Source organism: Scyliorhinus canicula, chromosome 20 (assembly GCF_902713615.1).
Source record: "Scyliorhinus canicula chromosome 20, sScyCan1.1, whole genome shotgun sequence".
NCBI classification, from domain to species: Eukaryota; Metazoa; Chordata; class Chondrichthyes; order Carcharhiniformes; family Scyliorhinidae; genus Scyliorhinus; species Scyliorhinus canicula.
In genome coordinates this window covers 56,681,885-56,706,066 of record NC_052165.1, presented here as the reverse complement: position 1 = coordinate 56,706,066, position 24,182 = coordinate 56,681,885, and the positions used below count along the sequence as shown (strand labels likewise).

The 24,182-nt window shown below is 48.4% G+C and overlaps 1 protein-coding gene across 1 annotated transcript in view; it reads right to left on the bottom strand.

Moving 5' to 3' along the window:
- Nucleotides 1-24,182, bottom strand: part of fbln1 (fibulin 1) — a 231,426-nt gene that overhangs the window by 96,928 nt on the left and 110,316 nt on the right. The window contains 6 exon segments of the mRNA XM_038780632.1: nt 14,847-14,978; nt 19,012-19,062; nt 19,065-19,130; nt 21,632-21,664; nt 21,667-21,733; nt 21,735-21,757. Coding sequence (XP_038636560.1) covers nt 14,847-14,978; nt 19,012-19,062; nt 19,065-19,130; nt 21,632-21,664; nt 21,667-21,733; nt 21,735-21,757 — 372 coding nt within the window.

Here is a 24,182-nt window from a genome sequence, read left to right as displayed (position 1 = left end):
ACCTCACCCCCGACTGTAAGCCCACCGCCACCAGGAGCCGGCGGTACAGTGCCCAGGATATGACATTCATCAAGTCAGAGGTCCAGCGACTCTTGAGAGAGGGGGGTCATCGAGGCCAGCAACAGCAGGTGGTGGTAGTCCGGTCTGGAGGAAAGAACCAGATGGTCGTGGATTACAGCCAGACCATAAACCGGTTCGCGCAGCTTGATGCGTACCCCCTTCGCCGCATAGCAAATCACGCAATCAGATCACGCAATACCGGGCTTTCTCCACGGTCGAGCTGAAGTCTGCTTACCACCAGCTGATCCGCCCAGAAGATCACCACTACACGGCTTTTGAAGCAGCTGGCCGGCTCTTCCACTTCCTTAGGGTCCTTTTTGGTGTTACTAATGGGGTCTTGGTCTTCCAGAGAACGATGGACCGAATGGTGGACCAGTATGGGCTGCGGGCTACTTACCCGTACTTGGACAATGTCACCATCTGCGGCCATGACCAGTAGGACCACAACACCAACCTTGAGAAGTTCCTCCAGACTGCCCGGACCCTCAACTTACAATAATGTTGCGTCCAGTGGGTGGCGCTCAGTTTGTACTGAAGTCTCTGGCTAGCTAAGTTCTTTGCGTATTAAAGCCTTCATTCACTTGATCCCACTCTCGTGTCGTAATTGATGGTATATCAATAAGGGAAAGTGGTTAGACTCTTGTTGGAGATGGCCATTGCTTGGCATGAATATTACTTGCCATTTACAAGCCCAAGCCTCAATGTTGTCCGGGTGTTCCTCCAAGCAGGAATAGATTACATTATCTGAGGAGTTGCAAATGGCAGTGTAAACTTTGTGCATTCCTCAGTGAACCATCCTAATCGTGAACATAAGATGGAGAGAAGATCGTTGACAACAGCTGAAAGTTGTTGGCCTCGGACACTGCCACAAGGAGAAGTAATGTCCTAGGCTGGGATGATTAGTCTCCAACAACCACAATCATATTTTTGTGCTAGGTACAGCTAGTAGAGAGTTCTCCCCTAATTTGGATTTTATTTATTGTCACGTGTACTGAGGTACAGTGAAAAGTATTTTTCTGCAAACAGCTCAACAGATCATTAAGTGCATGAAAAGAAAAGAAAATACATAATAGGGCAACACAAGGTACACAATGTAACTAGATAACACCGGCATCGGGTGAAGCACACAGGGGTGTAGTGATAATCAGGTCAGTCCATAAGAGGGTCGTTCAGGATTCTGGTGACAGCGGGGAAGAAGCTGTTTTTGAGTCTGTTCGTGCATGTTCTCAGACTTTTGTATCTCCTGCCAGATGGAAGAAGTTGGAAGAGTAAGCTGGGTGGGAGGGGTTTTTGATTATGATGCCCGCTTTCCCCAGGCAGCGGGAGGTGTAGATGGAGTCAATGGATGGGAGACAGGTTCGTGTGATGGACTGGGCTGTGTTCATGACTCTCTGAAGTTCCTTGCGGTCTTGGGCCGAGCAGTTGCCATACCAGGCTGTGATGCAGCCAGATAGGATGCTTCCTGTGGTGCATCTGTAAAAGTTGGTAAGAGTTAATGTGGACATGCCAAATTTCCTTAGTTTCCTGAGGAAGCATAGGAGCATAGGTACATTCTTGTTGGTAGCGTCGACGTGGGTGGACCATGACAGATTTTTAGAGATGTGTATCCCTAGGAATTTGAAGCTGCTAACCATCTCCACCTCAGCCCCGTTGATGCTGACAGGGGTGTGTACAGTACTTTGCTTCCTCTAGTCAATGACCAGCTCTTTAGTTTTGCTGGCAGGGAGAGATTGTTGTCGTTACACCACTCCACTAGGTTCTCTATCTCCCTCCTGTATTCGGACTCGTCGTTATTCGAGATCCGGCCCACTATGGTCGTATCGTCAGCAAACTTGTAGATGGAGTTGGAACAAATTTTGCCACGCAGTCGTGTGTGTACAGTGAGTACAGTAGGGGGCTAAGTACACAGCCTTACGGGGCACCAGTATTGAGGACTATTGTGGAGGAGGTTTTGTTGTTTATTCTTACTGATTGTGGTCTGTTAGTCAGAAAGTCAAGGATCCAGTTCCAGAGTGAGGAGCCAAGTCCTAGATTTTGGATTTTGAGATGAGTTTGGGTGGGATTATGGTGTTGAAATTCCCATTAACTTTAATTTTACGAGAGCTCCCTGAGCCGCACTCAGTCGAAAGCTGCATTGATGACAAGGGCAGTCACCTTCACCTCATCTTACCCCACATGTTTAAAATGTTAAAATTTTAGCATCTTAAAAAAAACCTGCCATATCTCCAGCTGTCCACGCAGCATGCCCAGTTGGAGCCTGTCCCTGGTGGGGCACACTTGCAACCTTCTGAAGGTCAGAACATCTCTTTCATTGGATGAGTCAGTTCCCATTTCACTCTGGCATATCTGGATCCCAGCCTCCTAGCAGGGCATGACTAGAGCACACCAAAAGACTAACAGAGGCTCATAACTTCATTGAGGGCCACCAAGTACAAATACATAGGGGGCGAGTGTTCACGTCGTCGTGAAGGCCGTCACATTTCATGACGGCGCGAACAGGGCCCAGGCACGTCCTATTCTGGCTCCCACAGGGGCCCAGCACGGCGCTGGAGCGGTTCACGCCGCTCCAGCCTCTGGTGCTGCGCCAACCCGCGCATGCGCAGTTGGGCCGCACCATCCTGCACATGCGCGGGGAACGTCCTACGCGTGCCGGCCCCGCCGCAATATGGCATGGTTGTTCAGGGGCCGGCCGCGGCGGAATGTAGGCCCGGGGAGGGGGGGGAGAGGCCGGCCCACTGATTGGTGGCCCCGATCACGGGCCAGACCCCTTCGGAGCCCCCCCTCCGCCCCCCCGGTGAAGGAGCCCCCGCCCCCCAAGCGTTCCCGCAGAGTTCCTGCCGGCAGCGACCAGGGGTGGACGGCGCCGGCGGGACCCTGTCATGTCGGAGCAGCCACTCGGCCCATCCGGGCCGGAGAATCGGCGCTCGCCGTTTGTGCCGATTCTCCGAGCGGCCCGGCGTGATTCGCGAGGCGCTGGTTCCGGGGGGGGGGTGGGAGAATCGCGTGCGGGGGTCGGGGCGGCGTGGAACGATTCGCGTGGCGCCCCAGCGATTGTTACACCCGGCGGGAAGGGGGGTGGGGTGGGGTGAAGAATACCACCCATAATTTAAACAGTTACTTTTCCATTAATTCTGGCCTTGATCCATTACTGCTGAGCTATTAAACCAGGGCGTCTGCACTCAGTGCACCAATGTGAATCCCTACACAGCTCTGAAGCACAGTACTATCAATATAAACATGAGATCTTTCTTGTCCTGGGATTTAAGTTCATCTGAAGCTGTATGATAGAAGCTAAAGTTTCAAAGGATTCTTAAGCGTTTCCAGTTGAATATTGTACTTCAGAAATGTGAGAGTTATTGTAAAGATCACAGCAGAGTCAAATTCCAATGCTAGCTTGGGTAAATAAAGAAAGCCAGTCTGTTTACCATTAGACTTTTTAATCTTCCTGGTATGACCCTTTTAACACCAAACAATAGTCACTGAAGGTGAACAGTATGTTAATCAAGAAAGAAATTCAAATCGCCAAAGTTTCTCATTCAATAGTCCGAGTTGTTATTATTTCTCATTCCTTAATTACCTTGTTTCATGCCTATTCAGCACTGCAGCACAGATGGGCCCAAATCTTCCAATCAGGATCAGAAACCCTGGTCCATGGGTGGCACGGTGGCACAGTGGTTGGCACTGCTGTCTCACAGCACCAGGGACCCGGGTTCAATTCCAACCTTGAACTGTCTCTGTGGAGTTTGCACGTTCTCCCCATGTCTGCGTGGGTTTCTTCCGGGTGCTCAGGTTCCCCACAGTTCATAGACGTGCAGCTTAGGTGGACTGGTCATGATAAATTGCCCCTTAGTGTCCAAAGGTTGGTGGGGTTACGGGGTTAAGGTGGAAGTGGACCTAGGTTTGGGTGCTCTTTCGGAGGGTCAGTGCAGACTCTATAGGCTGAATGGCCTCTTTCTGCACTGTAGGGATTCTATAACTCTAACCTCCAGATAGTCGGATACCGGACATATTCCAGAAGATGCGCTATGAGTTCCCTCGGAAATCTCAAATCAAGAACTCCATGGGAATTGGCCGGACAATTTGAACTTCCAATGGTCAACTCCCCTACACGCTGGGACCATAGAATTCCTACAGTGCAGAAGGAAGCCATTTGGCCCATCGGGTCTGCATCAATCCTCCGAAAGAGCACTTCACCTAGGCCCACTCACCCACCCTATTCCCTTAACCCCATCTAACCTGTACATCTTTGGACACTACGGGCAATTTAACAGGGCCAATCCACCAAACCTGCACACGTTGGATCATGAGAGGAAACCGGTAGGCAGCATGGTAGCACAAGTGGCTAGCACTGTGGTTTCACAGCACCTGGTTCAATCCCCCACTGGGTCACTGTCTGCGTGGAGTCTGCACGTTCTCCCCGTGTCTGCAGGGGTTTCCTCCGGGTGCCCCGGTTTCCTTCCACAGTCCAAAGACGTGCCGGTTAGGTGGATTGGCCATTATAAATTTCCCTTACTGACCAAAAAGGTTAGGAGGGGTTATTGGGTTATGGGGATAGGGTGGAAGTGAGGGCTTAAGTGGGTCGGTGCAGACTCAATGGACCGAATGGCCTCCTTCTGCACTGTATGTTCTATGGAACACGCAGAGGAAACCCACACAGGGAGAATGTGCAAACTCCACACATCACCCAAGGCAGGAATTGAACCCAGGGCCCTGGCACTGTGAGACAGCTGTGCTAACCACTGTGCTACCATACTAATCCTCTGAAAAAGTCTCCAACTCTGAGTTAGAGTCGGAAACCGTAGATGGTTCCGACTTACTTTCCAGAATAGTTACCCAGGATATGTTCAACAAGAAAAAATCTGGTCGAACACCTGGACAACTATACAACTGACCTCCAATCACTCACCCTGACACCTGGATAACCCGACTACCACCTCCAACTACACCTCCTGACTCCCTCCAACTCTCCCTCCTCACCAGACCTGACTAGTCCCCATCAACCAACTGTCCCATTGACACCCTGACTTGACCTGACGACCACCTACCCAACCCAACCTTCCCTGACCCACCTACCCACACACCCGCTACCCGCCTCACCCACCTTACCCGCCTGGCCCTTTTTGAGCTTACCCCCTTACTCACCTACCTTCCATCCTATCCCTTACCTCATCCGCTGCACCACCCTCCACCAAACTACCTTCTCCCTGTAATTCTTTTCAAAGGAGTTTTTGGAAATTTAAACTCTTTGCTTACAAGAATATGGGGGCTAATGTGTGAAAAGGGGGCATAATCTCTTCACAGATTCTCTGTGCTGCTCCCTATGAGGTTTACTGCACTGAGTTGGATGTGAAGGATCCTCCATCGGAATTCTGTCCTGAAATATCAATGGAAGGCAAGTGTGCATTCTTTTTGTCTCTTCAGGGTTGGAAATAGGGGCTCAGATATTCTGGTCAGGACTGGTAACCCTTTTTCTGACCCTGATCAGGCAAAAAATTGACAGTCACCTTCCACCAATATTTCAGGACAGTCTTTCCGATAGAGGATCTTTCACATCCGACCAAGTGCAACTAACCTGATAGACAGCCGTAAAATAATCCGCGTGGAATCCATGCCTCCTTTTTACGACACTAGTTGTCATATTCTGATAAGTAAAGTGTTTAAATGTCCCAAAGCTCCTTTGAAAATAACCAAGAGAAGACTGGTGCATACTAGTCAGGTTGTGTCAAGAGAGAGTCAGTGTAGGGGCTGGTCAGTAAGTGGGTAAGGAGTTTCGGGGGGCTAGGAGGTTACAGTGGGTAAGATAAGTGGGTAAGGGGTTAGGGTGGATGGGGGTAGAGTGGTAGATAGAGTGGAAGGGTCGCATGTGCAGTGGACACTAAAGAGCCTTGGTGGGATTCTCCATCAGCTGATGCCGGAATCAGGAAACGCGATTGGGCAGAGAATCGGTTCTGACGCCAAAATTATGGAGGGTGCCGGGTTCACGCCAAATCGCAATCTCCAGTACCTCGACAGCAGTGTCAATGCATTCCACTCTGCATGTACAGTAACACCGTTTGCATATTATCAGCGGCCTGACCCGGTACTCCTGGGGCCTCTGCGATTCTCCGCCTCCACTGGGAGAATTTCCCGATGGCAAGGTTCATTGGTGCTTTAAAATCAAAGAAACAGGCGCCATGGCTAATGAGGGAGAGCGAGGAGGTAGGACACGGAGCGCGACCGTGGATGGCAGGTCCTGACACTGGCTGGGCTGGCTGGGAGGGGGTGGGCGGGGGTCCCTGCCATGGCCAGAGATGGGAGGGTTGGGGGTGACGGAAGGACAGGCATGGAGCTTGGGGTGACCATCTCATGGGACTGGGGAAATGTCCAGGCAAGGAATGGCGCTGCCACAACCTGTCAGGCAGCCATCCTGCTGCACACCTACTGACCACCCACCTTGGCCTTGGTTCTGCAGAGTGTCACCGGCTGTATGGGTGTCCCAACTGCCTGCACGCCACAATCCACCATACCACCACCACCACCGCCCCCCACCGGTGGGGCATCATGGCGGCCAGCCCAAGGGCAACGCCGACAATATCCCTACAGGAGGGCGCAGCGGCAGAGTCTGCAGTGCCACTGAGGCCACTGTGTAGCCTGGTGGACCTGGTTGGGCACGGGATACACATCATTCTAACATGTTGCCTTCACTCCCTGCAGACAATTGATGTTGTAATATAACCAGCAATGGTGGCCTTTCTCCTCGTTGCCGCAGCCCTGGTGATGCACTGCAGCAGTAGGAGCTGGAGCTGCTCGAGGAGAGGAAGCTTCAACAGCGGAGCATTCCCCAGAGGAACAGGGGACAGCCACTGAGGATGGAGAGCCGGCTGTCCAACAGGCCGAGGAAGAGGTGTAAAGGAGGCACCGCATGAGGCCTCACGTGTACAGGCAGCGCCTGTCATTCAAGGACCTGTGGTACCAGGCATGCCACCAAAGCTCTGGCTGAACAGGGGGAAAGTGCAACATATCTGTCCAGATCATGACATACTGGCACCACGGTGAATGGGGGAGATCATCCACTCCCAGTGGCCATCAAGGTGACGGTCACTCTAAAACGTTTACATCATGGGCTCCTTCCAGACACCGAGTGGGGACCTGTCCGGGATGTCACAGAGCTCGGTGCACAGGTGCATCTGCATTGTCACGGAGGCCCTATATGCCTAGTCGGCACAATACATGCATGTCAATGTGGACCGAGCCCACCAGGATGCCGGGCAGTAGGGCTCACCGCCATCGCTGAGATGGCCCTGGTCTAGGGGGTCATTGACGGGATGCATGTCGCACTCTGAGCACCTGCAGATGACTGGGCCACTCTACACAAACCAAAAGTGGTTCCATTCAATGAACGTTCTGCTGACGTGTAACCATCATTTGCGCATCATGCACGTGTGCAGCAGATAGCCTACTCACCCTGGTCACCCTGAGGAGGTTTTGCAGTTTTTTCTTGCATTGCTGGTCGGTCCAGACAATGTTGCTGACGGCGCTGACCACCTCTGCCACTTGCACCCAGGCACAACGAGTAACAGCGGCTGGCAGCCTCCTTCCCGGGCCGGGGTACAGGGTCGCGCGCCTCACCTCCATGGTGCCCAGCAGGGTCTCAAGCTCAACATCTGTAAAACGGGGTGCCACTCTCCTCGCTGCCATCTTGCTGGCTGGGAATGTGTGTGTGAGGAGTCCAGTGTGTATATGTGGCTGCAGCTTGTCTGCCTCCTGAGTGTCAATCACGAATCCGGCAAATGCCGCACCCTTTCTCATTGATTTTGAATGTTCTATATGGCGCCGGTGCTAGCCCCTCAACGGTCGCTGAATTGGCCCAGTTTTGTTGTCGTAGAAATCCACAAATCCTGCCATGGTGTCAGCACTTAGTCTCGGAAATGAAGAATTCTGCCGCCTGTCTTTAGTGTATTAATAATCCAAGGCCAGAAATTTGGCTGGAGATGAGGTAACATTACCATGGCAGGCGGAAGTCCTGCCCTAGTGGAGTTATGTCCGAAACAGAAAATCAAAGTTACAGATCTTCTAAATATATGCAAATACAATGGAATCAATTATTCTACTTTGTTCCCATAACTAAACTAACCACTGAAGTAAGTCCAGCAGGGTTACTCCAGAGCTTGACCTTCCGTATGCAGAACATACTCTTGTTTGTCAACAGACTGCAAAGTTTTTACAAGGAATGAAAGGCACCTATACATCTGACAAGCAATTCTCCATCCTTTCACCAGAACATTTCTGTGTGGGCCCAGACTTCAAAAGGCTAAGTGCACTGATCTGGAAAACGTGGGTCACCGGTGTAGGACACAGACCATGACATCAAGCACACAGCTTATCAGGGTAAATCTAGACTGTCATCTGCAGGATCTCATGGTGCTGATGTGACGATACCTTCACTGTGTTACAGTATTTTTCAATCCTTCAATAGCTGAAAAAAGGCTCACACCTGGTTTGTGACAGAGATAGTAATCTTTATATTTGCAAACTACATTTAGAGCACAACTTGTTTATTACTGCACTGTATCGGTACAGTAAATACAATGCAAGCCATTGTACATAGGAGAGCTCCTGATTTCGGAAAGAGGAGATTTAAAGATTTGAAATACATTGAAAGATTTTAAAATGCTATAAAATGGAATTTTCTGGACCAGTCAAGTTTCAAGTTGATGCAAATTAGTGAAGGTTCAACTTGTGGCCCATTCCTGAATATCTTGACGTACTTTAAAAGAAACCCTGAAACTTCCTTTACTGTTATCATTAACTCTGAAGTAAAACTTCCCGTACCAGCCTCCCCAGACAGGCGGCGGAATGTGGTGACTAGGGGCTTTTCACAGTAACTTAATTGAAGTCTACTCGTGACAATAAGCGATTTTCATTCATTTCACAGGGAGCAAAGTAAGAGGGGTTGTACGGCAGCTGGGAGGTTAGGTGGCTTTGGCTGTGGCATTGGCATGTTGGACTCTATACCTATTCAAATGTCGAAGATTAACAGTTGAACTTACAATTTTTGGGATGGCAATAAATCTGGAAGGGATACAGCATCTTCCAGCTGATCACACTATCACAGTGCAAATAGTCATGGAGCCATCTTTTTACTACACTGCAGATTTACCAGCTGAAGCTGAAGTGGACTAAAAGTGGGGGAGGTGGTGGAAGGAAGAGATGTTTCAGTTGGATACAAATAAAAAAATTTAAAATTGTATTTGCAAAAGAATGCATAAAATCTTTGTCGCAACGGAAATGTCTTTGTTAAACTGGAACCTATGAAGAGACACTCCAAAAAAACCTTCAGTTTAAGGAGATATTTTCACATCGATCTAGATACAGAATAGATGTGAAAGCATACCCACCACTGTTGTGATGAAAGATACAAACATGGCAAGAGCTGGGGAATATAGTGCTCTCAGAGATTTGTAGAGCTGGAGGAGATTGCAGAGATCGTAAGGGGTGAGGCTAAGGAGATATTTGAACAAGAAGCTAAGAATTTTAAATATCTTGGTGGTTGGCGAATGAGAGCCAATGAATGTCAGCAAGATGGGCTCATGGGACTCGGTGTGGGTCAGGATGTTCAGCAGAGTTTACAGAGGGTTGGAGATGGAAGGCCATCCAGGAATGCATTAAAATAGCAGAGTCCGGAGTTAACAAGAACATGAATATGGGTTTGGGCAGCAAATTGGTTGAGTCAGAGGCAGGAACTAGTAACATTACAATGGTAGAAAGAAGCCGTCTTGCTGATGAAGAGGATATGGGCACCAAAGTTTCATATATTGCTATAATGTGTTGCTAAGATGATCTACAACTGACAAGACATTATGTGATTCAGGGTCAGATAGGTTGCCAAGATTGTGAACAGACTGGCTCAGCCTGATACGGTAACAAGGGAGGTGAATTAATTGGCATGGGGATAGAATTTGTGCCTGAGAGTGAAGACAACAGCTTCAGGCTCATCAGTTTAATCGGAGGAAATTTCAGCTTATATGGGACTAGATGTTGGACATGGAGTCTGACAGAATTTGCCTCTTTGTTTGTCATTAAGATCATTTAAATACAACCTCACTAGTTACTGACAATACCACAAAAATAGTTACTACGAATGTCAATCACTCATGTGTAGTGCTGAGGAATGAAACACTCTCAGAGATGCCAACCTTCGGATGAGGCATTTAAACCAGGCTCCGCTTCCCTCTGAAAAGGACATAAACGATCCTGCGGATCCTTTCACTAGAATTAATGTTATAACTATAAAGAATAAGTGAAATATTTTGGTTTGAAGAGGAGACCAAAATTGGCAGCTATAAAATACATGACAGTCACCAATAAAGCAAATGCTGAATTCAGGAGAAATGTTTTATCCAGAGTGGCTAGAATGTGGAACTCGGCAGCATTGAATAGCTGAAATCACCAACCTAGATGAAGTTAAGGTGAAGCTGGATAAACATACAAGGAAAAAAGGAACAGTAAATTATGCAAACAAGGCGAGTAGATAAAGACAAGTGGGAGGAGGTTCATGCGCAGAATAAACACCAGCATGGACTAATTTAACTGAATAGACTGTTTTTGTTTTGTACATTTTATGTAATTTTGAAAAAGGGGAGCTCTCCCTCACATACTGAGTAATATTTATTCCTCAATAAATATCACTAAAATTGATCATCTGCTCGATTATTGATGCTTGTGGGACCTTGCTGTGCATGAAATGGCTGCCTCATTTTCTACATTACAACAGTGGCCAACTTCAAAGTACTTAATAGGATGCAATGTATTCTTTTAAGGAGGCCAGGGAGAGAAATCCTCACATCTGTCACGAAACATCATCCGGCAGCTTCATAGGAAAGCTTGGGTTTCTTTCCACACTGACAGGTGAGAAGCCCTCTACTCCGGTATCCTGATGTTTTGGTGATAAACTAATAGAGACAGGAGCACCTTAAAGAAGTGACAGAATGCTCAGATCTCAACCAGAAAAGAAAAAAAAGAACTGCTGAAAGAAGGTTTCCAGCTACTTCAAATCAAACTATGTTGTTTTCTTTCCACAATTTTTACTTTAGAACTTGTAACTTTTAAAAACCCTGTCGCATAGACTTGAAAGAACATAAAAGCAAAATGAACAATGCACACTTTTAGCATTTATTATGAAGCCACCGCTAGTAGCCCCTGAGGGTGATGTTTGCCAACATAAACAATAAAAATATTCTTGGTGAATTAAATTGGTCCAACAACCCATGTCAGACAATGTATTGTAAGCTAGAGATCATCTTAGCAACATTTTATAACAACAATATGGAACCAATTTTCTTCTATCTAACGCGACTTGTGCACCAATTCCTTAAGCTATGGGTTAGAAGGCCTCTGCCCATTTGTGTGTGATGTTCATTTTCTGGGAGTTCATGGGATGGACAAAGGAACCTCCCACTTAAAGCAGACAGACTCTTCATTGTATTTAATGATGTGGTTGCCATTCTGATGCTTCCTACTAATGTCAGTTTAACACCAAGTGAGGCTTCATCTAATGGCTGCGCTGCACTCCGTTCAAGTGCGACGCGGCCGGTAGGTCTCGTCCGCTCTGTATTTGTGTCAGTATTTGTACATCCACACCTGCAGACAAAGATAATCAGACTTTGCTTTAGCAGAGGATCAGTGCACAGATTGAGTTCAACTCTTAAGATACCTGTGAACGTGGTGACACGGTGGCTCAGTGGTTAGCACTGATCTCTCATGGCGCTGAGGACACGGGTTCGATCCCTGCCCCGGGTCACTGTCTCACCCCCACAACCCAAAGATGTGCATGGTCGGTGGATTGGCCACGCTAAATTTCTGCGTCCCTATCAGATGCTCAGCCTCTGGACCAGGTTTACCCGGAGTTGATGAGTCGATAGGGTGTGGCCGTGAGATTCAGAGGAGGATGTCAGTGACACTCCAGCAGGTTCACAGGTGATTCGAGGAGTCTCAAAGGCTGTGGGCGCAGGAGATAGCGCCGGCAATGCATGGCACCAAAGCCAACACTACTAGGATGGCGACCGTAGTGGAGAGCCTGGAGCACGACGTCAGCACCATGAGAGGTGGTGTCCAAGGTGTGGCCCAGTCAGTGACGGCCATGGCTGAGCACCTTGGCAGCATGTCCGAGTCACTGGGGGACATCCCTGGCGCAGGTGGAACTTTCTGAGGCACTGCGAGCATGTCCCAGTCTCAGGCGGGCATTGCGAAGTGCTGTGTAACATGCCCCAGTCCCTGGGAGACGTGTCCCAGTCTGAGGTGGACTTTACCAGGCTACTGCAAAGCATATTCCAGTCACAGGTGAGTATTGCTGAGGTGCTGCAGAGCATAACCCGGATGATGAGGACTGTGCCCAGACGCAGCTGGACATTGGGTGGAGGTTGAGGTGGGCTAGGTGGGAGGTGGGGTTGGGAAAGGGGCGAGACGATGGACATAGTCACGTCCTACGTGAAGCGTGTGAGGATGAGGGCCTCCCTGGCCTTCAGTCATGCAGGACCCTCGTCACTGCTGCCAGTCCTCCATTCTCCAGCTGGTTCTACGGTCCTCCCCGGGCTGGTCCTTCTGGTCTGGTTCTTCCTCGTCTCTGCCTCGGAATGGCCATTTGTTTCTCCTCCACCTCCAGCATGTCACCCCACTTCTGTGTCAGGTTGTGGTCAGCACATCAGAATATCACAAAGCGGGCGACCCTCCGGGAATGTACTGCAGAGCGGTTGAGGCATCAGAACCACATTTTCACACTCCCGGGTAAGCACACACGTTGAACGTTCAAGGAGTGGAAACCGTTCCTGTTGATGTAGGGCGCTCCCTGATACCCCGGTGTGCGTAAGGCCACATGTATGCGTCTATTACCCCCTGGACCTGGGCATCCCGGCGATGGTGGAGAATCCCGCTACCCAGGCATCCTTTTGGGCTTGGTCCATGCCAAGGTTTATATAATTAACTGACCTGGCAAACAGGACATCTGTGACTTCATGGATGCACTCATGGGCTTTGGTTGGGAAATGCCACAGAAATCCCCGCTCGAGCCCTAGAATAATCCTGAGGCCTATAAGTTCAGGGCTGCAGTGACTTTGAATGCCACCAGGAGTGGGTATGCTCTTCCTCCACGTGGTGCCATGTCCCAAAGACATGGCACAGGTGTCTGGCTGTTCCCTTGTTGAAGTTCAGCCTCCCATGGCACATGCCATCTGTCACCTGCCCAAACAACCAGCAAAGCCTGTGCACCTTGGGCCATCGCCCTCCTTCCCCTCTGGGTCTCTCCCTGGCTTGATGGGCGGCCAGGTCCTCAGTGTGTGGGGCGGGGCCCTACACATGGACTGCTGTTTCGAGCCTCTATCGTCACTGTTGCCATTGCCTTCACTAGCGTCTGGCTGCCTGGCCTCCCGGCAGCTTCCACGGGGTCCAAGATATTATCCATCCCTGTAATATCTGTAAGGCATGGCTGAAGGTGAGGGTCAGGCATCAGCTATGGCTTCCAGGCCAGTACTCTTCAGTTCTCCCATAGCTTTGCCCCCTCCCCACCTCTTATCCCTGCCATCCCTCAATATCACTGCCATCCCTCAGGGTGCCATCGAACATGACCTGCACGTGAGCCCCCGGCCACAGCGGGAGCCCCCCGGCACTGGGCCCCAGACGCTGTACCCCAGACACCCACTGGTAACGTTACCTGGATCGTGTGTTGATTCTCTCCTCGGTCCACACATGGGGATGTCCCCAGACCAGGGATCCAGCTCTTGGGTGATTAGATGTTGGCTTCTGCCTCTGGTGTTGAAGCCTCTGGTGTTCAGACAGAACGTCTAGGCCTCACGGTCTGGTTAGGATGCTAGGCAGTAATTCTCACCTGCGACATGGCACATCTACCCCGGGAATCCACTTGGGGGGTGTGAAGTGCTCACATTACTACAATTGCCAGTTCCCTTAGCAATGGCCTCCAGCCGTGCGCCCGGAGGCCACCACGGTCAGTGGAAGATATGGGTGATCAGTGGGACAGATAGGCAGTAGCCTGATCTGTTCCCGTAATAACTATGGACAATCCATGGGTTGGCATGGCGGACCTGCAGGGGCTGGGACACCCACCCCACACCCCGCCAAGGGGCTACCCCCCCCCCCAACGATGGCGGTCCACACCACCTCCACCCCCCAACTGAAGCCCCCCTCCTCCCAGGGTCTCTTTTCCCCGCCCCTGTCCCCTCTGGGGTCTCCTCTGTCCGAGCACTGGGCAAGAAATTTCAGTGTCCCCAGGCTCACCGCCCGGAATCAGCGATGGATCAAACTACTCTGCCAGCTTCACGTTTTAAAATGGTGTGCTAATCAGCACCGACATGACCACTTGCTCGGGAGGAGATTAGATCATGGGAGGCCATTAGATAGGCGGTCTTTCCTGTTAATGGTACGGAGATTGGCTTTAATTGATGATTATTAGTTTCTTGCCACTCAATGGCGGGGTCCTCATCTCGCCAACTGCAGCGGGTCGGTTAGATCGCAAACCAATCAGCGCCCACTGCAGTTCTCGATTTTGGCCTCTCCCACGATCTAACAGCCACGTCACACTCAAGCAAGAGCGCGTCGCGGCCGTTAAATTGGGCCCTTCATTTTTGTTTGCTGCACAGTAACTTGATGTAGTGGATTACCTGTCCTTACCAGTCTTCTTTCCATTGATCCACGCGGCCCGACACCAGACACCAGACATTCAGACACCAGTTCGATATACGTCTGGTGATAACTACAAATTCAACAATATATAAGATCCTGCAGAAATATTCTCCTACCTTGGCAGTTGCGTCCATTGGGTGCAAGAGTGTAGCCAGCTACTGGACAAGCACACTGGAAGCTGCCAGGAACATTGACACAGCGAAACGAGCAAATGTTGCCTCCAGCAGGTAAAGCACATTCATCAATGTCTATTAGCAGATGAAAATAAATACAGTTAGAATTAGCCACTTGTGTTCATGGGGATGGGGCGAATGTATATGATTGTTAATATTATTGTTATTTTCGGTATTTTACTAAGGTGCGTCAATGTTGTATAAAATCAAAATTTCTCAATAAAAATTATTTTAAAAAAAAGAATTAGCCACTTGTTACAGGAGATCACATGTGCTGCACGAGATTGTTTTATCTATTTAGTTAAGTTGGAGAGGCATAGCCAACTGGCTGAGAGAGATTTATATTTGGGCAGAACTTTGTTTGTTTTCTTTTTATTCTTTACATTTTTCTCCCCTCTTCCCAATACATTAACTTTTACATTATTGCTTGGTAACTTGACCACAAAAAGATAGCCAAAACGCGTTGTTCGTAAAGTTAACAAAGTCCAACTTCTTTAATATAAAACTAATGAAGTTTAAAATACAGTATGGACTGAAAAACGGGAACAACCAGCATCAAACATAACGTTAAAATAACAGTAACAGAATAGAATTAGAACTAACAACAGATAAATACGAATTTACAGAGGTAACAACAAGAAGTAATGACATCACAGCACTTACTGATGACATCGGCAATGGATTTAAATAAGAAGATGCTAAATAATAACACTCTAACAATTACTAAAATATAAGGGCTTGGGCATCGGTCATTCTCTGGTATTTTTGCTGAGTAATCAAGGCTTTTAGTATTGAAAAGTGACTGAACAATGACAACAATACAACCTGATTAACAACATAAGAAAATGTCAAAGACAATTTGGTCCTTGGATTGTAACCCTCTTAACATTTCTACTCCCCAGTCTAGCTTCCAGCAACATTGTGAACTGTCATTTTTGCATAGAATTTACAGTGCAGAAGGAGGCCATTTGGCCCATCGAGTCTGCGCCGGCTCTTTGAAAGAGCAACCTACCCAAGCCCACACCTCCACCCTATCCCCATAACCCAGTAACCCCACCCAACACTAAGGGCAATTTTGGACAGTAAGGGCAATTTAGCATGGCCAATCCACCTGACCTGCACATCTTTGGACTGTGGGAGGAAACCGGAGCACCCGGGGAGAACGTGCAGAGACCGGACAGACAGTGACCCAAGCCAGGAATCGAACCTGGGACCCTGGAGCTGTGAAGCAATTGTGTTAACCACCATGCTACCGCACTGCCCTAAAGATCAACGAGAATGGGATTCAAACCCACGCGTTCAGAGCGTCATGGATTAACAGTCCATCGCCTTAACCGCTTGGCCACCACGTCTGATAGATCATTTCCAACTTTAAGCATAATTTTTCAAGTAAAGATATAGAACATAGAACAGTACAGCACAGAACAGGCCCTACGGCTCTTGATGTTGTGCCGAGCTTTGTCCGAAACCAAGATCAAGCTATCCCACTCCCTGTCATTCTGGTGTGCTCCATGTGGAATGGACTGCCTGCTGTGATAGTGGAGTTGGACACTTTGGGAACTTTCAAGCGGTTATTGGATAAGCACATGGTTGTCAACCTCATACGCTACTGGAAAGGATGTCCCGAAGCGTGGTACATTGGCGAGACCATGCAGACGCTGCGACAACGGATGAACGGGCATCGCGCGACAATCACCAGGCAGGAATGTTCCCTTGCAGTCGGGGAACACTTCAGCTGTCAAGGGCATTCAGCCTCTGATCTCCGGGTAAGCGTTCTCCAAGGCGGCTTTCAGGACGCGAGACAACGCAGAATCACCGAGCAGAAGTTCTGCACACATGAGTGCGGCCTCAACCGGGACCTGGGATTCATGTTGCATTACATTCACCCCCCACTATCTGGCCTGGGCTTGCAAAATCCTACCAACTGTCCTGGCTTGAGACAATTCACACCTCTTTAACCTGGGGTTACTCCTATCTCTGGATCTGTAAAGATTTGGTTACCTGCAAATGCTCGCATTCTAAGCATTGTCTGGCATCTTTGAATTTGTCTATTATATGTTTCTGGAACATACTTCTTCATTCACCTGAGGACGGAGCTGTGCTCCAAAAGCAAGTGTTTGAAACAAACTTGTTGGACTTTAACCTGGTGTTGTAAGACTTCTTACTGTGCTCACCCCAGTCCACCGCCGGCATCTCCACATCATGTCCAAAAAAGGTTAGGTGGGGATAGGGGGATAGAGTGGAGGTGTGGGGATGGGGTGGAGATGTGGGCTTAGGTAGGATGCTCTTTCCAAGGGCCGGTGCAGACGCGATGGGCTGAATGGCCTCCTTCTGCACTGTAAGTTCTATGATTCTATGAATTATTGGAAAAACCTCTGCTGGTTGGAGTCATACTGGCACATAAGGAAGTTAGTTGTGGTGGTTGGAGGTCAATCACCTTAGCTCCAGGACATCACTGCAGAGTTCCTCAGGGTAGTGTGCTAGGCCCAACATCTTCCCTAATTAGCGACGCTCACATCCCATAAATGAATTATAAAAAAAGAAAGGCAGGTATATTTTGGGAGCCAGCGGTGCAATTGAACCATCATTTAAAAAAAAAAATTTAGAGTACCCAATTCTTTTTTTTTCCCAATTAAAGGACAATTTAGCATAGCCAATCCACCTAGCCAGCACATCTTTCGGTTGTGGGGATAAAACCCATGCAGACTTGGGGAAAATGTGCAAACTCCACACGGACAGTGACCCAGGGCCGGGATTCGAACCCGGGTCCTTAGCTTATCACTTGAAATTTGTAGAAAGGATAGCTTTTCAATGTGTTCCATGAATTTTGTAACAACTGAACAAATCTCACAATAGCTAACAACGAGGGACTATTATCTTCACAAAATTAGAATTTTTCCCTTTGGTTTACGTAGAGCCCTAAAAAAAGGAAAGTCTAGATGACCTTGTGACTGGGGAATGGTGTATGGCGCACATACACAAAGATCAGATTAAATAAAAAGTAAAGATTAAAATAAGGAGCTAGGTTTGTATCCCATTCTCAAGGTTTTTTCCAATCCTGGTGTTCCCCTGCACATTGGCCATTTCTGCGTGTGGAGAGGTTGCGATCCTAGTTTTTCCAAGCTGTGATAATATCTTTGTTGCTATCATTTACCTCCAGTAATCAATTCAAATGCTTGAAATGGAACACTGTTTGAAAGGTTTGAAAATGGAATATTGGCAATGGTGACCTAAGGAGCGGAGGTATAACATTTACCCAGACATTCTGCGCTGTAAATTCTATGTAATTCTATGTAAATTATCTGTGCTCCATGATTACATTCAATGGCATCCTGGCTTCCAACAGCCGGTCTACAATTTACAAGGAACAGTCATGAGTGTGATGGAATACTGTCCCTTGCCTGGATGAGCGCAACTCCATGACACTCAAAAGGCTTGACAACATCCCAGGACAAAGCGCCCACTTGATTGGCACCCCTTCCAAAACATTCACTCCCTCCAGCACTGACAATAGTGGCTAGCAGTGTGTACAATCAACAGGTACACTGCAGAAACTCACCAAGGCTCCTTAGGCAGCACCTTCCAAACCCATGACTGCTACTAACCAGAAGGGTAAGGGCAACAGATACAGGTGAACACTATAACATGGAATTTCCATTTCAAGCCACTCACCATCCTGATTTGGAAATATATTGCCATTCCTTCACTTTCACTGGGTCAAAATTCTGGAACTCCTTAACAGTACTGTGGGTGAACCTACATCACATGGACAGCAGTGGTTCAAGAAAGTATCTCACTACCCGCCTTCTCAAAGGCAATTTGGGATGGTCAATAATGCTGGCCTAGCCAAAGATACCCACATCCCATAAATTAATTTATCAAATATAGACAGAAACTGAGAAAATACAAAGAATCAGAAGACTGTGTAGTCCACCATTTTAATTCACTGTCCTTTAATTCCTGGGACTTCAGTATGATCCAGCATAGAATGTTTTTCTACTGGTTATAAATGTTTAAGTGATAATAGCTATGAACCATCATGAATCCCTCTTGGTGTTGCTGCAGGCTGCCAGTGGGGTTCAGACAGTATTGGCATCATTTGCCTTACCTTCACATGTGATCCCATCTACATCACTGAGCTGGTAACCACGGCGGCAGTACACTGGTACGAGCCATAGACATTAGCACATTCTTGACTGCACGGATTGCCCTCACACTCATTGACATCTAAAAGCACAAAGCAAAAGATAAAGTTAAGGATATGCGTTAGTTTTATTTTCATTGCTTGTCATTGAATCATAGAATTCCTCCAGTGCAGGAAGAGACTGTTCTGCCCATCGAGTCTGCGCCAACCATCTGAAAGAGCACCCTACTGAGCACCCACTCCCCCACCCTATCCCTGTGAGCCCATAAGCCCACCTCACCTGCACATTTTTAGACATTATGGGGCAGTTTAGCATGGCCAATCCACCTAACCTGCACATCTTTGGACTGTGGGAGGAAACTGGAGCACCCGGGAGAAACCCACGCAGACATGGGAGAACATGCAACTCTACACAGACAGTGACCCAAGACCAGGATTGAACCCGGGTCGCTGGCACTGTGAAGTAGCAGTGCTAACCACTGTGCCACCTTGTTGTCAGCAACGTTAAGCAGTAATAAACCACTCTGACAAAGTTAATGTAGTTTCTTTCCAAGGGCGGCATTTTTGGTTGCACCCGCACCAAAACCGGAAATTCCTGCCTTCGGTCAACATACCTTTAAATGGTCTGCCAAACTGTCTGTCCCGCCCACAACAATTCCGGGGTGGGGGAGGTGGGGGGGGGGGGGGGGGGGGGGGATGGGTCTGGAAAAGTGCAAGTGGCAGCACCCATATGCTTTAAACTGGATCTGTGCTTTGGACATTATGGGGCAGTTTAGCATGGCCAATCCACCTAACCTGCACATCTTTGGACTGTGGGAGGAAACCAGAGCACCCTGGAGAAACCCACGCAGAAATGGGGAGAACATGCAAACTCACGCAGACATGGGGAGAACGTGCAAACTCACGCAGACATGGGGAGAACGTGCAAACCCACGCAGACATTGGGGAAGAACGTGCAAACTCATGCAGACATGGGGAGAACGTGCAAACTCACGCAGACATGGGGAGGACGTGCAAACTCACGCAGACATGGGGAGAACATGCAAACTCACGCAGACATGGTGAGAACGTACAAACTCACGCAGACATGGGGAGGACGTGCAAAACTCACGCAGACATGGGGAGAACATGCAAACTCACGCAGACATGGGGAGAACGTACAAACTCACGCAGGACATGGGGAGAACGTGCAAACTCACGCAGACATGGGGAGAACGTGCAAACTCACGCAGACATGGGGAGGACGTGCAAACTCTACACAGAGTCTGTTTGTCTACCACAACAGAGGAAGGCTGAAAGTAAGAGTAAGACTAAGACAGCCCTTTTCATGATAAGGAGATAATATTTAAGAATTCCAGAATGGAAAACGGTTGCATAATGGCAATGTTACTGGATTAATAATCCATGTGCACAGTGTAATGCTCTGCAGACATTAATTCAAATCTCAACACAACTGCTGGAATTTAAATTCATCAATTAATCGGGAATAAAAAACAGTAATGATGATCAAGAAACCACTGATTAGGGCAGCACGGTGGCCTAGTGGTTAGCACAACCGCCTCACGGCGCTGAGGTTCCCAGGTTCGATCCCGGTTCTGGGTCACTGTCCGTGTGGAGTTTGCACATTCTCCCCGTGTCTGCGTGGGTTTCGCCCCCACAACCCAAAAATGTGCAGAGTAGGTGGATTGGCCACGCTAAATTGCCCCTTAATTGAAAAAAATAATTGGGTAGTCTAAATTTATTTTTAAAAAAAAGAAACACTGATTGTCATAATAAACAATCTGGTTCCCTAATGCTCTTCAGTGAAAGAGCTTTGCTATCCTTGTCTGGCAGGATGACCAACCGTCCTGGATTTTACAGGACCATCCTGTGGCATGAGTTGATTGTTGCCAGAATGCTGTCTGGTCCTGGGTCTTACATGTTTGGGTTTGTGCATTGTGCAGTATGCACCAGTGGTACCTCCCCCCCAAGTATCACCAATGCCCTTCCCCATGCACCCATAAGTTTGCAACACTTTCTCTCTGCTCTCACAGGTTCGCCAGCAATCCCTTCCCCAATACTATACATCCCCCATGCCAAAGTGTCCCTTATTCTTCACCCCCTGAGGAGTGACACTCTGTTACGTACATGTGGTTCCAACCTAAAGTAATGTGGTTGACATAATTGCCCTCCGAAATGGCCTAGCATGCCACTCAGCATATCAAGGCACTATTAAAAAAAAGCATCGTGGGTGCACCTACGTCAGTTCCAGAAGTGCCTCACCACCACCTTCTCAAGGGCCAATTAGGCTTGGGGCCAATAAATACTGGCTTTGCCAGTAATGCTCACATTCAATGAATGAATAATAGAAAAATGTTCTTGTAATTTAAAGCTGACCGGTGGGACTGTTTGATTACTATTATAATGAAGAAAGCACTATTTAAGATCCTCAGTTATTATTATGATACCGTATTTTAAATGGATTGAAATGACGTTGCTGATGGTAAAGGGGTGTTTTGGAATCACAGGTTGTTCGTTGAGTAAGAAAAGGAAACATAAAACCATCTTTTATAATCAGTTAGTAATGTATTAAACTGCAGCTTACCTTCACAGTTTCTCCCATCAGGTGAGAGTTTAAGCCTTTGCTGCAGCTGCAATAGTAGGAACCTGGAGTGTTCTCACAGTTGTGGGCACAGAGGCGTCCAGTGGTAACGCCTGCATTCATTTTCATCTGAGTTAGAAACAGAAACAAAAACTTAGGGAAAAAAGGAACAGTAAATTCAAGAAACTGGAATAAACAGCAAATTCTTTATACCAGTACTTTAATAATCCACGGAGGCAAAGCACAAGACATCTATACTGAAATTGTTAGAGCAACAAATGCAGTTCACAAACAGGCAAACAGCTCTTAACCCTTCAACTATCCCTGATCTACACTGCCCGGGGTCCTGCTCCCAGGGCCCCAAGCAAAGTCCACATTGGCCAGGGTTTGTGTGTTTCCGCGTGATTGACCCAGAGCCATGCAAGTGGTCAATGGAGCCCCCCCCCCCACTAAAGGGGGCCACGCTACCACAGGTGGCTTCACATAGTTTGGTCATTCTCCCTGGTTTCTCTCTGCATCTTTGAGGTGCGGCTGGCCCCCCATCTTATCAGTTTCTGTCTCCAGTGACACTGTGGTACTCAAGGATTCAGCTACAAATTATGCCATAGGATTAGGACAAATTAAACTTGCCCTGCTGTACCACTATGACATGACCCTGATCATTGAGAGCTGTATCCCCTTGACAGGAGCCTTACCACAAAGGTTATGTGTATTCTATCAGTCAGATGCGAGTGCAATGCTCACAGATGCCATGTGAAGATAACGGAGTGTCCTCACTGGATGTCCTCAAATCCTTCATGAATCTCGCAGCAATGAGCACATAGAACATAGAACATAGAACAATACAGCACAGAACAGGCCCTTCGGCCCTCGATGTTGTGCCGAGCAATGATCACCCCCCACTTAAACCCACGTAACCCGTATACCCGTAACCCAACAATCCCCCCATTAACCTTACACTACTGGCAATTTAGCATGGCCAATCCACCTAACCCGCACATCTTTGGACTGTGGGAGGAAACCGGAGCACCCGGAGGAAACCCACGCACACACAGGGAGGACGTGCAGACTCCACACAGACAGTGACCAGCCGGGAATCGAACCTGGGACCCTGGAGCTGTGAAGCATTGATGCTAACCACCATGCTACCGTGAGGCCCTGAGCTAATCTATCTAGTCTGGACATCAACATGGTCTCATCACCGGCTTTCTTGCCCTCAAGGACCTCCTCAGCCTCATCCCATTTAATGTCCTCCTCATTGGAGGAGACATGCTACTGCTCCATCTCCTCCTCAGAGGAACTCAGGTAGTTCCTCCTTGTGTTTCAGCACTAAGTTGTACAGGGTGAAGCAGGTGACAATGTACAGGGTGAAGCAGGTGCATGACACCCCTCTGTGGATTATATTACAGGGCTATGGGTCCAGGCATCAGAACCTCATCTTCAGCATCCCTGTTGTTTACTCAACCAAAGTGCAAGTTTCAGCGTGAGCTTGGTTATATCTTGTCTCAGCTGCACTCTGCAACTCTGCACAGGTTTCTTCAGCCAACTCCTCATGGGTGGCTCTTACCTCTGAGCAGTTCAACTGCAGCCTCTGTGAACCCTAAAGATGTCAGGGATCTGGGAGCTGCTGAGAATTAGAGTCCATGCAAACTCCCTGAGAATTGAGCACACACCAAGACGATGCAATTTGGAGTGGTGACAGACCAGCTGAATATTCAATGAGTGCAAGCCCATGTGGTTAAATAGTTGACAGCTTGATGCCACGGAGCTCTGAGTACCACTTGGGTACAGCCAATGGCACCCTGTGCCTGTGGAAAACAAGAGATCTGTACATAGCTCTTGCATTGTGGCTTGACTGATCCGGGGTTGAGATGGACAAAGTTGTGTGCACACAGGAAGACCGTATCCGTGACCTCCTGAATGCCCTTATGTGCGAAGTTTGCCAAATCCCAGAGAGGTCATCTGTGGAAAGAGCCACTGATGCCAAAATTGGGGTGCCGCATTCACTGGTAGAGAGCCTCCAAGTCCCTGTGGCAACCAAATCCTACAGCAGGTGGCAGGTGTGACCAACCAGTCCCCTGAACATGCGTAGTCTTGGGCGACATTGGTTCTCGACATCTTCAGGCCTGTATACTCTGGGTCTAGCGAGGCACCTATGAGCGATGGCTCTCTGGGGTCCATCCTCTGCGTGTGGAGAAGGTCTTACTGCACCTTCCATTTGACAATCATGCTCCTGCCTTTGGCGAGTTAGGTGCCGCTGTGGGCTTCTTCTCTTCTTCTCTCCTGCCTAGAGCACGAACAATGACAGTGAGACCACCAGGCTCCTTAATCCAGATGGTCTGCTCACTGCAGTATCAAAGAGAGAGACTTGATGGCTAGCATCTGTCTGCAAAGGACCAGTCTTAGTCCATTCCTCATCTGCTGATGCCCTCAAAGCCTACTGACTCATGTCCTGAACCACAATATTGATGCCCAGCCCTTTATTTGTATGTTTGTTAGGCAGGACCCCACACCACTTCTGCCCACACCACATAACCAAGTAGCAATAGTTTTG